Source organism: Xenopus tropicalis, chromosome 3 (genome assembly GCF_000004195.4).
Source record: "Xenopus tropicalis strain Nigerian chromosome 3, UCB_Xtro_10.0, whole genome shotgun sequence".
In the NCBI taxonomy this organism is placed as follows: domain Eukaryota; kingdom Metazoa; phylum Chordata; class Amphibia; order Anura; family Pipidae; genus Xenopus; species Xenopus tropicalis.
In genome coordinates this window covers 15,759,077-15,774,383 of record NC_030679.2, presented here as the reverse complement: position 1 = coordinate 15,774,383, position 15,307 = coordinate 15,759,077, and the positions used below count along the sequence as shown (strand labels likewise).

Below are 15,307 nucleotides of genomic sequence, written 5' to 3'. Positions count from 1 at the left end.
ACGTACGGAGACTCAAGGGAAGAGATGTAGTGAGGAGCAGAGGAATGGAGGGCTTTGAAGGTTAAGAGAAGGAGTTTGTAAAATATTCTTTGTTTAATAGGAAGCCACGATAAGGACTTTAGCAGGGGAAGGGCCTGAAGTCCTTAAACATACATTGTAGCATTTCTAGCAAAATTGTAATTGCTTTTATACACTTTGATTTTTTGGTGTTATTTTTCCTTTAATTTTTAACTAAAAAAGTAAGTTTCTATGAAAATGGTTTATTTAGATGAAGCAGGGTTTTACATATGAGCTGTTTATGCAATACATTTTTTAGAGACCTACATTGCTTGGGGGTATAGTTTTTCTTAAAAGAAATGCTTTCATGGGAAAACGTTTTTTGTTTTTTAAAATGCATCAGTTAATAGAGCTTCTTCAGCAGAATCCTGGATTGAAACCTGTTTTTCAAAAGCACAAATAGATTTTTTTAATTTTGAAATTTTGAAATTTCACATGGGACTAGCCATATACTTCATTTCCCAGGGTGCCACGGCGATGTGACTTGTGCCCCCCCTCCCTTCCCCCCCAGCAGCCGATCAGCAGAACAATGGGAAGGGAGCAAGATAGCAGCTCCCAGTAGATAACAGAAAAGCACTCAGTAGTAAGAAATCCAAGTCCGGCTTGGGACTCCTCCAGTTACATGGGAGTAGGAGAAACAATTTGGGCAGACTGTAGAGTGTCTGACCATACTTATACTTACATGCCAGTGGGTTGGGTAAGTGTGAAGTGTTGAGCCTTGTCTATGCAGGTAATGTCTGGCCACAAGCCTCCTATTGTGTTATTATCCCATTTTATTAAACCACATATGGCATAGCCTTTTAAGATGGGAGGAGGCATGATGTGAGGAAGGTGGGATTAAGAAGCTGCCCAGAGCTGTAAATAGAGTGCACCACTGGTTTTCTAATAACCTCTACAAAGATACAGCAGCGAGCACAAAGTATTATGCAAATCTAGGAGGTAATGTTTGGACAGAAAAAAACCATCAGATAAATCCTCATAAACAGGAAAATGACTATTCTCACTCACTTCTGGCATTTTAAAGAGATTGTTTTGCAACCGTTTCAAATAAATGCCGTGTGAATTGAAGGCCAATAATGGAATATGGATTTAGAAATGGCAAGAGTTGAATAACGGTCTTCCCTATGACATGCAGTTACTAAACAGAGTGTCTGACTCATCATTTGTTGATGAGCAGGAGCTGCCAACCAATGGCTGTGGCCAAACAATATATTTTGCATAGATGTAATGTAACATTGTGAACCAATGAAGTCCTTAAACATAGAGTGTAGTATTTCTTGACTAATTCATTGTTTAGCTTTAGTTCTACTTTGTTATGTCAGTGAGTGCAGACACAGAGCAGTAGTGCACTACAGCAGACAAATACTGTAGGCAATGCACAGCCCAGTCAATCCTTCCAGTGTTCCAGTGTTGCTCCTGCCTGTTACTGGTAACTGCAACTCCCAGTATACAGAAACAGCATACTGAAACATATTTAAGGGTTGAAGTATCTTTAGAGCACCATCATGAAAAATAACACTACATTTCAATAAAAAAAATCATAATATTTTGGGGTTTTTTTCCCAATTCCTCCCAAACTTGCAACATAAAAGGCTTTGGTCTCCATATTTAACACCATTTAAACATTTTCTTTTGATGAATCGGTTGCTAAAGTCACAAAAGTCCAACATCCCCCATTGCTGTTCTACGTAAATGGCAAAAATATTCTTGGCTCAACAAGAGTATGAGAGAGGTTCTTCAGTTGAGGTGTTGAGTCCACTGACTGGTACCCAAGAAGTGATAAGGTTACATTGCACATGTTCTGGAGCGCCAGGACAATGTCCAAGCATAAGTGCAGTCTCCAATTCTCTGCTGTTTCTGCTGCATTTCTGCTTGTTGTAAACTTAAAGTTTCCAAGGGGAACTCCATTCCCATTTGTGTTCTGCTCTATCCACTTCTGGACATTGTTTTTCCAGCCTAGGCCTACAAATTCATACATCTCTTTAGCCTTTCTTATTGGATCTCTTGCTAGGTCTTCATACCTTACAAGCATGTATTTGCCTTTCAGCCAAGAAGGCCTGCTAAATCCAGTCTCCACTGAATTAATGAGGTCAGTGCAAGTGGTGGTAATCTGTGATAGGTCTACGTGGTGTGGCTTCCTTCCTGATGAGTTCCAAATTTTCCACGCCCGGTAAAGATCTGTAAAGGTATTAATCCTTGAAGCTAGAATTCCTCTTGGATCCCTTACCAAATGGATTACCTTCAGATTCAATCTGGGGTCTTCCACAAGAGTTCTTATGTCATTTATCTCAGGGATCCTTACAGTTTTTATGGCCATGTGTTTATATTGGTGGCAAGATTTGGAGACCAAAGTCAAGTTGACGGTCCGGCATTTTTTTGCACACAGGTGTTCTTCTATTGGATGTAGCTGCTCACATACTGGAGGTAGACATAAAGCATTGCTAGCGCCCCGTCTGAAGAAAGAAGTCGTCTCGTGATCTTTGGGTGCTGGCCTTAGATAATTTTCTAGGAAGTAAAAGTCACAGTTGTAGAGATTATGCAGGAGGTCTCTGTAGGCTCCAAGGAGGGACCTTCTATCTATCTGTTTCTGCATCCGGGCACTTGAATTGGTGAATGCCCTCTGGACATGGTAAAGAGGTTCATACAAGTAGAAGATATCCGGGTTCTGGTTAAATATCTGTCCCAGAAATGAAGATCCACTTCTTGTAGTAGCCAGAAGGATAATGTGCTTCCTGCTCTCTTGTTGGCCAAGATCTTCACACAACAACCTTGAGGCATTATCTACAAAAAAATAAGTAAGAACAAAAGAATTTTAGAAATAATGCTGTGATGTCCACTATAATTCTGCTGGAAAACACTTGATGTGGTGTTTAATATGGCTTGATACACATTTACCACACGTTTTTGTGGCAAACCAGGGGGTGGATTAGAAGACATTCTTGTTGTGAGTGCTAGTACTTCTTGGCCCAATTTATTAAACAGTGTACATGGGGAAAATTTTGTGTTACAACAACACCTCCGCCCTCTAGAGAAAGACCAGTATTAAAAGAACCTGATGTTGAGGGCCCATATAAGATTTGCTCATTTGGTGAGGTTGCAAAAAAACCAAATCTTTCCCCTGATAGGCTCACCTTGACCCTTGGGCCAAATGGTCACATTGCAATACAGTGTCAGACTGAGATGGCAGGGGCCCACCAGAAAACCCTGGACAATGAGCCGCTCTCAGAACTTTAATTCCTCCTCTCCTAGTTCAAACTCTTTATTATCTTAGTCTCTTTTCTCTACATACTATAATGTATTCTTCCATCTACCAAGCTTCCATGTTCTCATACAGAAATAGGGAATGACCATGAAATAGGCTAAATAGATAGAAGCAAGAGGGCCCACTGGGATTTTCCTGGTATCCTGGTAGGCCAGTCCAACACTGTTGCAATGAAGAAGATAGGAAAAGTCAGAGCGAGGACCACATCAATGAGGCCATGTGCTCCCTGATCAAAAAATCAGTTGGGGAGGCCCCCATACATGGGCAGATAAGCTGCCGAGTCGGACTTAAAGACCCGAATCAGCAGCTGAAATCTGCCCATGTGTGGCCACCTTCAGGTGTTATCACTATATAAGGGACAATGAAGTAGTTACTAAAATGTTTTTTGCTTTTTTCAAAGTAAAGTACTGTGAAGTAGGTAATAGCATACATATCATCCCATGTCTAATTCACAGGGCTCCCACTTGGTATCTTTTGGGCAGGCCTGTAGAACTGAAGGAAATGTTATTAACAAAGATCTAGGAATGCTGGAATGTTTTTAAACCCCAATAGATACCCTTGAGGTAATAGTGGCATGTCGAGAAAGTGAAGGTGTCACCACCACCAGCCCTGCACTTGACTCCAAGCCTGCAGTATGAAAATCAGGTTTTATTATTTCCTAGAGTTCAGACCAAGCACTTCAGAAAGAACTGCTGGTGTTTTGGCACTCCATTTATAAATCTTAACCATCTTAATTGCCTTTTAATTAATGCAGAAGTGTTTGTAAGGTGAAACAACGTGATGCTGCATAATGAATTAATGATGTATGATGTATAATAGAGGTAATAAACATCTCCCAGCGCTCTCTGGAGGTGCACTAAATGATCCCTACCAGCAGCAGCTTGGCAAAGGCCGTTAATGCTGTATATCACTGCAGTGCACGTCCGCAGCTCCGCAGTCTGCTATATGTCAGAAATGATTCATTCCAATGTGCCCTTTAAAAGCAACTCTGTTAAGCATCACTGATGGTGCGACTCATGCTTCTAATAATATTTCCTCGGTGTCTGCCCTCTGGCCCTTCAGTTATTGTGTCTTACAGGTGCCAAAGGGAAAGGAAACTATGTTATTTTTAACCTTTCATAAAACTGTCAGATTTTATCCTCCAGTTCCAGTTAATTATAAATGCAGGAGGATTACCCAATTTGAATTCAACAAACCAGTACAGGTATGGGATCCCTTATCCAGAAACCCATTATCCAAAAAGTTACGAATTACGGAAAGGCTATCTCCCATAGACTCAATTATAAGCAAATTCTAATTTTTTTTTATACTTTGTTTTTATTTTCATATCATCAAACATTTCTATTACAACATTGGTGATATGTTATCTTACATTCATGTTTTGTAAGTAATAGAGTGGTAGAAAATGAAACATTGGGAGTTTAACGTATTTTACAAAATTTGAACTTTTAGCTCATACCTGTTCGTCCTGGGCCTTGTGAGAATTGATTTTTACTGTAGGTAGGTTGCCAACATTTTATTTATTTGTTGGCTCCTGGGGGGTTCGTAGTTTTGTTGATTGGTTTCTTGAATTTGTAGGTTTTGAAAGTGGGTGTTCCTTAAGTATTTCTGTGTCTAAACGTGTAAACTGTGAGGTTTCTGATTGTCTGAGGTAAAGAAGATATATATATGAGCCATGTGTTGAAGAATTTTGCAGTAATTTGTTCTTTCTTGATTGTTGTCTCCAACTAGTCCATGTAGAATACATGGTGTAGTTTTTTTTTGCTAGTGTTATGGATGGAGTATCTGAGGTTAGCCATTGGTGTAATATTGTCTTCCGAGCTGCTGCCGACAGTCTCCCCGCCAATAATTTTTCAGGTTTAGTTAGTTGCGTATAGAATTTGGTTGTACTAAACAATGCCCATTCTAGTTTTATTTGAAGGGGTTTTCCCGTCACCTGTGTCCAGTATGACAAATTTTGTATTTTGGGACACGACCGATTATGTATTAAGTTGGCATTTGAGGCATTTGTCTGATTGTAGGTTGCCCATTTTATATCTTCTTTCTGGGGTTAAGTAGGAGTTGTGGAGGATTTGGATCATCATGTCTTGGTATTTACTGACTGGAATTAATTTCATTGCTTCTGTGTGTTGCTTTAGGGCTCTGGCACATGGGGAGATTAGTCGCCCGCGACAAAACTCCCTGTTCGCGGGCGACTAATCTCCCCGAGTTTCCTTCACCTGCCATCCCACCAGCGAAAATGTAAGTCGCCGGTGGGATGGCACACGCGGCGGCGCGATTTTGCGCAAATTGCCGAAGTTGCCTCGCGAGGCTCTTTTGGCGATTCGCGCGAAATCGCGCCAACGCATGTGCCAGGGAGTTTTGTCGCGGACGACTAATCTCCCCGTGTGCCAGAGCCCTTAAAATGTCTGACGTGTTTGTGTTTGGGATGTTGGTTGTCCATTTGAAGGTTTGTTGCTTCTCATTGTCTGTGTTGTTATGGTCGATGTGTTTTGCTTTGTGTTTTTATCTTTCCAGATTTGGTTAATTGGGCTGTTTTTATTTTTGTCTGTAAATACTTTTACAGTTTGAGTTGCATAATTAACTATTTGCATGTGTAAGTATATATGCGGTATTGTGAAAGGGTATTTGTTAGTCATGTCGGTTTGAGATATAATTGTGAAATTTTTTCCCAGTAGGTCGTAAATGTTATGGAGCCCATCCCTGCTACCTTAAGGTAGAGTTGCGGAGGCCTGTGGCAAAGTTTTTTATTTCCTGTCAATGATAGATATGGAGAGATGATGGGCGATATTTCATGTCTCCATCTTACGGAGTGCCACGCTTTGTGGGTGTCTATGAATAGGGGGTTGCTTTGTGTGGTGTGTGGGAGTTGTGTTGAAGGTGTGTGCAGTAGGTAGTTGATAGAGTAGTCTCCGATTAGTTGTTGGTCTAATGATATGGTTGCGTAGAGGTCTCTATTTAATAACCAGTCTCCTACGTATCTGAGAAGGGTTGCTTCGTTATACTCTTTGATGTTGGGGAGGTTGAGTCCCCCTAGGTGTTTGGGTTGTTCTAGTTTATAATTCTAATTTTTAAAAATGATTTCTTTTTTATCTGTAATAATAAAACAGTACCTGTACTTGATCCCAACTAAGATATAATTACCCCTTATTGGGGGCAGAACAGCCCTATTGGGTTTATTTCAAGTTTAAATGATTCCCTTTTCTCTGTAATAATAAATCAGGATCTTGCACTTGATCCCAACTAAGATATAATTACCCCTTATTGGGGGCAGAACAGCCCTATTGGGTTTATTTCAAGTTTAAATTATTCCCTTTTCTCTGTAATAATAAATCAGGATCTTGCACTTGATCCCAACTAAGATATAATTACCCCTTATTGGGGCAGAACAGCCCTGTTGGGTTTATTTAATGGTTAAATGATTCCCTTTTCTCTGTAATAATAAAACCGTACCTGTACTTGATCCCAACTAAGATATAATTAATCCTTATTGGAGGCAAAACAAGTCTATTGGGGAAGATTAACAAACCTTTCATAAAACTGTCACACTTTATGCTCTAGCTTGCCAAATATAGATACAGAAGGATTATTCAATGAGCATCAATTGTTATATACATAAAGGGATAATTGTAAAACTCTACCTGGCTGATATTACACCACAATCAAACAATACAAAAAGTAGCAGGGCCAGATTTGAAAAAGATGCAGCCCAAGATTAAGGGAGTAGGAACCTGCCCAAGGCATACCCCTGTGGCACTATTGCACACAGCTCCCCTCCAAAATGAACAGTAGGCAGCAGAGTGGCATTTCACCTCTAATGTTTGCCTTATGCCCAGGCCTTTGTGCCCTTCCCATAAATTTGTGCTGTTAAAGTAGACCATCCATGTTGAGCAGCATCACACATTACCTATAGAATAAAAAAGAAAATCTACAGTGAATGATAGTTGATCAGTTACAGCAGCTAAGAGGTTCCTGTAGGGCTGGCTCCCCTGAAGGTGCCTGGAGCAGTGGCAGTGGGAACTCAGGCTCAAGGCCAGTTAAAGTGAGAAATGGGGATAATTCCAATAGGCAGTTTTAGAAACCCCTCAATGATCACCTGGCAGGTCAATTAGGGGAAGCTTTGGGGTGAACACTTATTTGCTGCTAAGGTTGCCACTCAGTTGGTATTTGACTGGCCTAGTCGGTAAATCCCCAGATAGGGCCAGGCCAGTATTACTAATTTACTGGTAATGTACTTGCTGGTAAATGTGTAAGACCCTATAAATCCCACCCTTGTATTCTGCATCAAAAAAGTGGTGACCCTATTTGCTGCCCTAAATATTCTTGGAACTGAATAACTGATAAACCAAAGTTTTCATGGACTGTATCTGCACACTTGTTATAAATCAGGAGATTCTTAAGGAGGACTTAACCCAACAACCACTGGATAAATGCCTTCTGCTCAGATGATGGAAACAAGGAAATGGAAATACACAGAGTGGGCATGCAGGATTCTCATTGGAGGATCGTCTTGCATTCATTAAGAGCTGAGAAAGTTATATTGAGCAGCGTTACTTTAAAGTGGATATAAATCTTCTCTAAATCTCTCTTATATGTGTGAATATCAGTTTAACTATTTGACCACCACCTCACACTATTTCTAGCTCATTGGCTAGAAATGAACTAGTAAATCAGAGATAATCTACTGGATTGGTTGCTATGGGTGACAACATGTGCAATTTCACAACCTGTTTTTTATTTATTTCCGTTAGGTTTATATTTTTATACTGGGACACATTTTAATCACTGACATGGAGGCAGGAGTGATAACGAGCCCTATATAATTTCAGAAATGTCACATATTCTGTAATGCTACACATTCACCACTGGGGGGCATACAACATTAATAATTATACAAAATGCGCTGTACGCCTTTATATACATATAAAACCTGAAACTACCATCCTTATCCGTATAAGACAGGGGGTATGTCAGTAATTATGCATCTTTATATATTTGGGAACAAAATGTTACGATCAGGCTCACACACAGACACCAGGGGTGTGCTAAATGATGTATTGTGATCCTTTCTGTTCCTATTAAAGGATTAATGTGGATCACAGGGTGTACAGCAGCTGTTCCACAGCCTTCTCTGTGGCACTAAATCATAAAGAATGTATACTATAGTCTGCCCTTTGGCCTGGGCTTTTAGAAATAAATAAAAAACAGCCCAAATATCCCCCTGAGCAAGGCCGTTTGTGTGCTCTGCGGCACCAGATGTCGGCCCTGCCTATGCTTATCTTTCTGATATTGACCAAAATTTGCTCTCTTAAAGTTACCATGGGCATCTTTTTGCCTTGTTACCTGCTGCACACTTATGGCTGAAGCATCACAACATGATGGCTCGTAACTATACAGCAGCAAAAAAAGCCATCAGACAAGGAGGGTGGGTGGTGTTGGGGGCATGAGTTTGCTTAGGGTGGCCTCAGGTACCTGAATATCTTGGCCTGGTTCTGGTTTGGTACCCCAGGGAATCAAGTCAGACACTAGAAATCTATGGGATAATGAGACTAAAAGAATTGGGTTTGGAATAAAATCAGAGACATCAAACATCTGTGGGATACTTTCTGGAGAGTTTTTGTCACACCCCTTATATACCAGTATGTACATCCAAAAGATTCCCCCCAAATATGGGAGAGTTGATATCTATCATCAACTCTGACATCTATAAATTGATTTCATGCTAGTTCCAGAGTGACCAGCATTTCACACTGTGATATTTTATGCATCACCTACCATCAGCCCAAGCCTCACCCAATCCACCCAATCCCCACCCACATTCTAGTAACCCTGTTCAAGTTCACAGGTCAGGCCTGGCCTAAGAAAATTGAGACATTAGTTGCCCTGGCACTGAATCTGACCATGCCCCTTGCTCTGCCCTCCACAGGGGGTATTAATATACCCCAACTCTCCTGATTTTTGCGGGGCAGTCACGATTTTAACAGCTCAGCCCGCAGTCCTGGATTCTTGTTGAAAAGTCCCTCATTTCCCTTTGATCTCCTGCACTGAATGCCAAAAAGGATGCAATGTTTCACAAACTTAATTAAATAAGTAGCTTTTGACAGAGAGCCCAGAAAACTTAACAAGCAACACCTGCACTTAGATACAATTGTAACTAATAAGCTAAATATGTCTCTTGGGGGAACTGAGACTTGCAGCTTAAAGAGCAATTTCACCTTTCTTAGCAAACCTGTAATAACACATAAAATAAGACACCAAAACCCCCAGAAATGTATTCAAACTTTAAATAATCTGCCAAATTTTGTAAAAATGGAAGTGGTATTTAGGAGGTGTGTTCAAAAATTTCTTTTTGTCCCTCTTTACATTTTTTAAATGTTGGGAGGTATTATATATATTATATGAGTAACACAAGGAATCTGGGAGAGCTGACTGGATGGTTCATATCTGTACAGTTAGGCTTGGTACCTTTTTTTGCCTTCCCACGTGTGCATTTGTGTAGAATTTGGAAGAGCCTATGCAAAACAGTGCTGCAGAATATGTTGTTGCTTTATAAATACATGTTAATAATAATATGTTGTTGCTGTATAGATAATAATAGTGATAATCAGCATGAGCCTGTCTATAAGACATGGTACCATTAATAAACCTTCTCACCTCTGACATCCCTTTGTAGGCAGCGGCTCTCTGCTCCCATTACCTGACAGGGAGACTTGAATGCCGTTCTTAAGGACTTTATGGCCGTGTACTGAATTCCCAGGGAAGCAAACACTAACAGTACCACCACCTTCCAGGAACACTCCATCGTTCAGGATTTACATTGCTTCGTCCATATGTCTGAGACAAAAATATTAGGTATATTGTTATTAAAAATGGCTGCCAACTGCTAAACATTCCACCTCAAACTGAACAAAAACTGAGCTGCAGAGCTGCAGGGCTAGAACTAGGGGTAGGCACCTGGGCGTAGTAATGAGGGGGCACTAGGCAGGTCCCTCTTTTGCCAACCCCTGGTCCGGGATCTCTTACCCCTGCTGCACTCCCCCTCCACGACTTCTGAATGCCTTGTGTGACACACTCCCCCATCATGCCTTTATGCCTTGTTGCTCTTTACATTTGGAATGTCCTCCATAAATTCCACCAGAGAGAATCCTTCCTCAGTCTTTTCAGAGCTAAACTCATGGACAGCCTCTTGGGGTGCTCGCACAGCACCTGGTCTGGCTACTAGCACTTATATAGCAATGTCACCCACTGTAACCTGCAGCATCTCCCATTGAGATTGTAAGCTCTAAGAGGCAGGGGCCTCCATACTCTTTTCTTTTCCCATGTATTATTGTAATAACCCCCTATTTGTTCTAGTGTACAAAGTACAGTATATAAGTATCGCTTTATTATAATGATATACATACATACATTCCAAAGAAATGGCTGTGTTACAATATTTGGGGCCAATGCAGGATTTCTTTAAAATCTACAGGTATGGACTCTGTTTTCTGGAAACCCGTTATCCAGAAAGCTCTGAATTACGGAAAGTCCGTCTCCCATAGACTCCATTTTAATAAAATAATTTATATTTTAAAACTGATTTCCTTTTTCTCTGTAATAATAAAACAGTACCTGTACTTGATCCCAACTAAGATATAATTACCCCTTATTGGGGGCAGAACAGTCCTATTGGGTTTATTTAATGGTTAAATGATTCCCTTTTCTTTGTAGTAATAAAACAGTACCTGTACTTGATCCCAACTAAGATATAATTAATCCTTATTGGAGGCAAAACAATCCTGTTGGGTTTAATTAATGTTTTATTTATTTTTTAGTAGACTTAAGGTATGAAGATCCAAATTACGGAAAAACCCCTTATCCGGAATGCCCTTGGTCCCGAGCATTCTGGATAATGGGTCCTATACCTGAATAGGAATTGTATGAACAAATACATGGCAGCTCTTTCACACAACAATTGTACAACACACCAAAAAATACATATTGTGCATGAGAGATGCTGGAGTCTAACCACATTGAAGAAATCCATGTTTATTGTGTGAGGTTTATGCTGTATGGGAGCAGCCATATGTTTGCACTATGAGCTTGTAGCTTAACTGTGCACAGAACATTCCCTGTTTGTATTATATTTAAGGAATTTGCCATATTGCTTGCCTCAGACAATTTATTCCCCATAAACTTCTATAAAGCTTCAACATTAATTAAGTGTGGGTCAAGACCCACTGCTTCTCAAGCTGCCCTAGGGTTGACACCTTTCATCAGGAGGGCAGAGCAGGTGGTTAGGGGGTCACACCATTAATGTCAGGGGATGGGCCAGTTCAATCTGGGGGGTGGGTTTATGCCCCAGAGACTTGTAATTGGTCGAATTGTGCATCACATAGGGCAGGATCCTGTCTGAAAACCTGTGACAGTCTGGTGGCAACCAGTAAGGAAAACTCCAACCCGTATTCATGTCTTCCCGCTTCATTCACTACATCTGTGCACTTCTGGTTCCGATAGAGGGAATCTTCTGACTTGCACCCAACCTGAACTCACAATGGTCACTCAAATTTTTACCTGTACCCAACTGAGCTGCGGGTCCCATGGATTTTGGGTCAAACTGTACATCATTAGTGGCAGTCCTAATCCAGCCTGATGTTGTGAAGGGACTTGACAGCTCAAGCCTGACCTGGCCTCGCTAGGGTTGCTATCTAGCTGGTATTTCACTGGCCTAGCTGGTAAAACTAATGCTTGATGCCAATGCCACAATGCAGTTAGGCACAGGGAGCCCACCTCTAGCCTTGAATTGTGAGAGCTATGGTGGGCCATGCAGACCCACACCCAACTCAAATGGGAATGTGGATATCAGCTGGTCCTGAATGTTCAGAGCAGTACGTGATGTGCCACCATATGAAACCACAGAATCTCTTACTGCTATGCTAGCACGGCCCTCTCACTGGGGAGCTCAATTATTAACTCATTGGTTACCACTAATGAGTTTATCACCTCTGGGTGAAGGGCCAAATTAAAAAAGGGCACGCAACTACAGCTAAGCCACAACAATCATATTGCATTATGCCAAATCCTATCACCAGCTACCCTGGTGATGGCAACCCTCATCAGTAATCATAATCTCTAGCAGTCAGAACAGATGCTTCAACTCTTTGTTATTGCCTATTGAGAGCGCCTAAGCCAAGATAACCAATACGTCAGCCTCTGCACAATATATTAATGCAAAGAGTATGCCAGAGAAGCAATGCTCTTGTGTTTTACTGTCTATACTGGTAAAATACATAGAAGATAAACTCTCAATAAGTTTTGTATATTTTGCCCTTGAAAAACCTGTACTTTTAATATTGCTTATCAGCATTATCTGTTATATTCCAGACCATTTAGAACACAGCAGATGTCCCTTTTGCAGGCACAGCACAAGCTTTATTGTGTCTGGAACAAACCGCTCAAGCAGGTAACCCTAGCTTTAGAATAAAACGATCACTTACCCCCTCTCTCTGAGTATTCAGCAGGCTCTAATCTATTGCGTTCGGCTATGAAAGGCAAAGCTCATACAAAGGATGGAGGGCTCAGCTTGATTGCTTTTTTTCAGGAGGAATTTTATTGTATGTTCAGACATGTGAAATATTTTACATTTAAAGTAAATTGTCAAATTTCAGGTAATACAAACAACCCCCCCCATTCTCTCTTTATTGCTTGAACAGAACACGTTGATGACATTCTTTATAGGATTGCTGGCCTTTTGTCTCATGTCACTAGCCACAGAATAACAGTCTTTGCTTAAGTAAATGCAGCAGGGGGAATTTACTAAAGCACAATGACACAAAGCAGCCCATAGGCATTGGGATGTATTGTGTTTATCAGCTTTGTCATAGAACAGCTACTTTGTGCTAAGATAATCAGGTTTAAGAACCCTTTCTGCGCCAAGCCAGTTCATTCACTTTGGCTGAGGAAAATGGAAATGTTACTTTATTTTTCATAAAATGATGTGAATTGGCTTAAATTAGGTCACAAGCTTATATACTCCAAAAAAGCTATATATTAATTGCCTTAAAGGGGACGTTCACCATAAATTCACTTTTATAAAACAATAGGAACCAGTGGCGTAACTCCCCCATGCTGGGGTTCCCCATTAAAAAACCTGCTGAGGGACCTGGTACACATAGCAAATCCACCCCCCCCCCCAACCTGGCTGCCCATTCTGCAGTTGGGGAGCAGGGAACACGAGCGCAGCTGGGTTGCAAGTAAATATAGTTGCTACCACTATAAAGGTAGCAGCCCCCATGGTCTGGGCCCCCTGTCCCTGGGCCTCCCCTCAACTACAGGGTCTGTTTTTTTTTATAGTTAAGCCACTTATGGGCTTCTTTAGATCAGTGGTCCCCAAACTCTGGGACTGGGCCTGCTGGGGTGGCTCCAGCCGTTTCAGGTGGGTTTAGCTTGAAGGTTAGGTTGGTTGAAGGTTAGGTTGGCTTGAAGATTAGGAAGAAAATCTAATTCATATCCTCCACTTGAAGGTCAATAAATCTGAGATTAGGGATGAACACTTATTTACTGTCTTAGATATTCCTGGAACTATGGCTGAATGGTTGATACATCAGTGTGTTCCTATATTTGTAATATTGTGATAAATGAAGGAGGTCCAACTTGCCAATGTCATGAGTGCCAGCTACCTGCCCAGTCCTAGTCATCTAATGTAATTTTCATGTTATTTGTATGAGGCTTAATCTAATGCCTGAAACCACCATTCCCACAAAGAGTATTGCCGTCTTGCAGTAAAATACATTCCAAGGTTGAGGCCAGGTAAATTAAAAATTAACTTCAATCTAACTACTAGTAAATTTAGACTTTTCCCCACCTTGTCCCACCTTATGGCTGTCTTCTGTCCAGTTACTACTCCAAGCCAGCACCAACTTTCTGAGCAAGTTGAGCATCTTTATAATTACCCTTACTATGATCTCTTTATCCATTGAGGGCTCTTTGTCTAGTCACAGTAGCCTGTTGTTGGCCATCAGAGTTACATGAAAGGCTTTAGTTGTAGCTCAATAAAACTGAAGTGCCACAGGTTTGAAATCTCTGTAGATTCAGAGGAGGAACAAGACAGTCAAGGGGCCACAGAGCCACAGCACATGGATATAATTTTTCCCTATTAAACGGAAAATACATTGATTTCAACTTTCCACTATTAGATCTTAGGGGCAGGGCTGGAAGTAGGGGTAGACAGAAGAGGCACCTACCAACAGTGAGGGGGCGCTAGACAGGTGCCTCTTTTGCCAACCTCTAGTACCACCACCGCTGACTTATTGGCACTCCCCCCCATCCCCAACGTCTGCATGCCTTGCATGCCACGCCCCCCCCTCCACTATGCCCCTGCACATGCATGCATTCATGCATGTGGGGGGGTGATTGTAGCGGTGGGGGACAGCTAGCCAGCTGGGTCACCACTGTTTAGGGGCCCCTACCAAAATACTTGTCCCCAATGTTTCTGCAACAGTTTTGACCCTAAGATTATAGGCCATAAAGCAACGTATCTGATGTCTCATCTTTGTTTCTATACTTTAAACCTTGATAATATGTTGGTATATACTGGGAGTCGTAGTGGTGGAAACCCATAGTTGTAGTAACAGCGTTTACATTAATTTAAAGTGGAAGTAAACTATCCATATTATCCAACCATTCTAAATAGCATATCCACAGCTTAAAGCATATTACATACAAGGATGGAATGTAAAACTATAAATTTCTCCCGATTTCTAAGCGGCCCACTTAATGCTAGAGGATCCTCCAGTGTGAGAATCCATAGGCTCTGGGTATTCCCAACTTTCTGTTTCTTGTTCATGCAATCATGGCTGTAGGCAAATCATGTATTTGTCCTTCTGATGTTTTGATGTTAACCTAAACTGCTCCGAAATCTCCCTATATGCAATAACAGCAAGTTTGTTGGCAGGCTTCTCATTGGAGAATTTTCTTGCATATCTAATTTATTTTGAGATACATATTTGT

General features: G+C 41.1%; 1 protein-coding gene across 1 annotated transcript in view; it reads right to left on the bottom strand.

Moving 5' to 3' along the window:
- Positions 1-639: 639 nt before the first annotated feature.
- The window catches only part of LOC100485856 (carbohydrate sulfotransferase 1), a 56,590-nt gene continuing 41,922 nt past the window's right edge, over positions 640-15,307 (bottom strand). Inside the window, exons 2-3 of the mRNA XM_002942201.5 lie at positions 9,974-10,153; positions 640-2,838 (exon numbers count right to left, since the gene is read on the bottom strand). Of these exons, the coding sequence (XP_002942247.1) occupies positions 1,742-2,838; positions 9,974-10,121 (1,245 nt within the window). The 5' untranslated portion in view covers positions 10,122-10,153 and the 3' untranslated portion in view covers positions 640-1,741. The remainder of the gene's footprint in view (positions 2,839-9,973; positions 10,154-15,307) is intronic.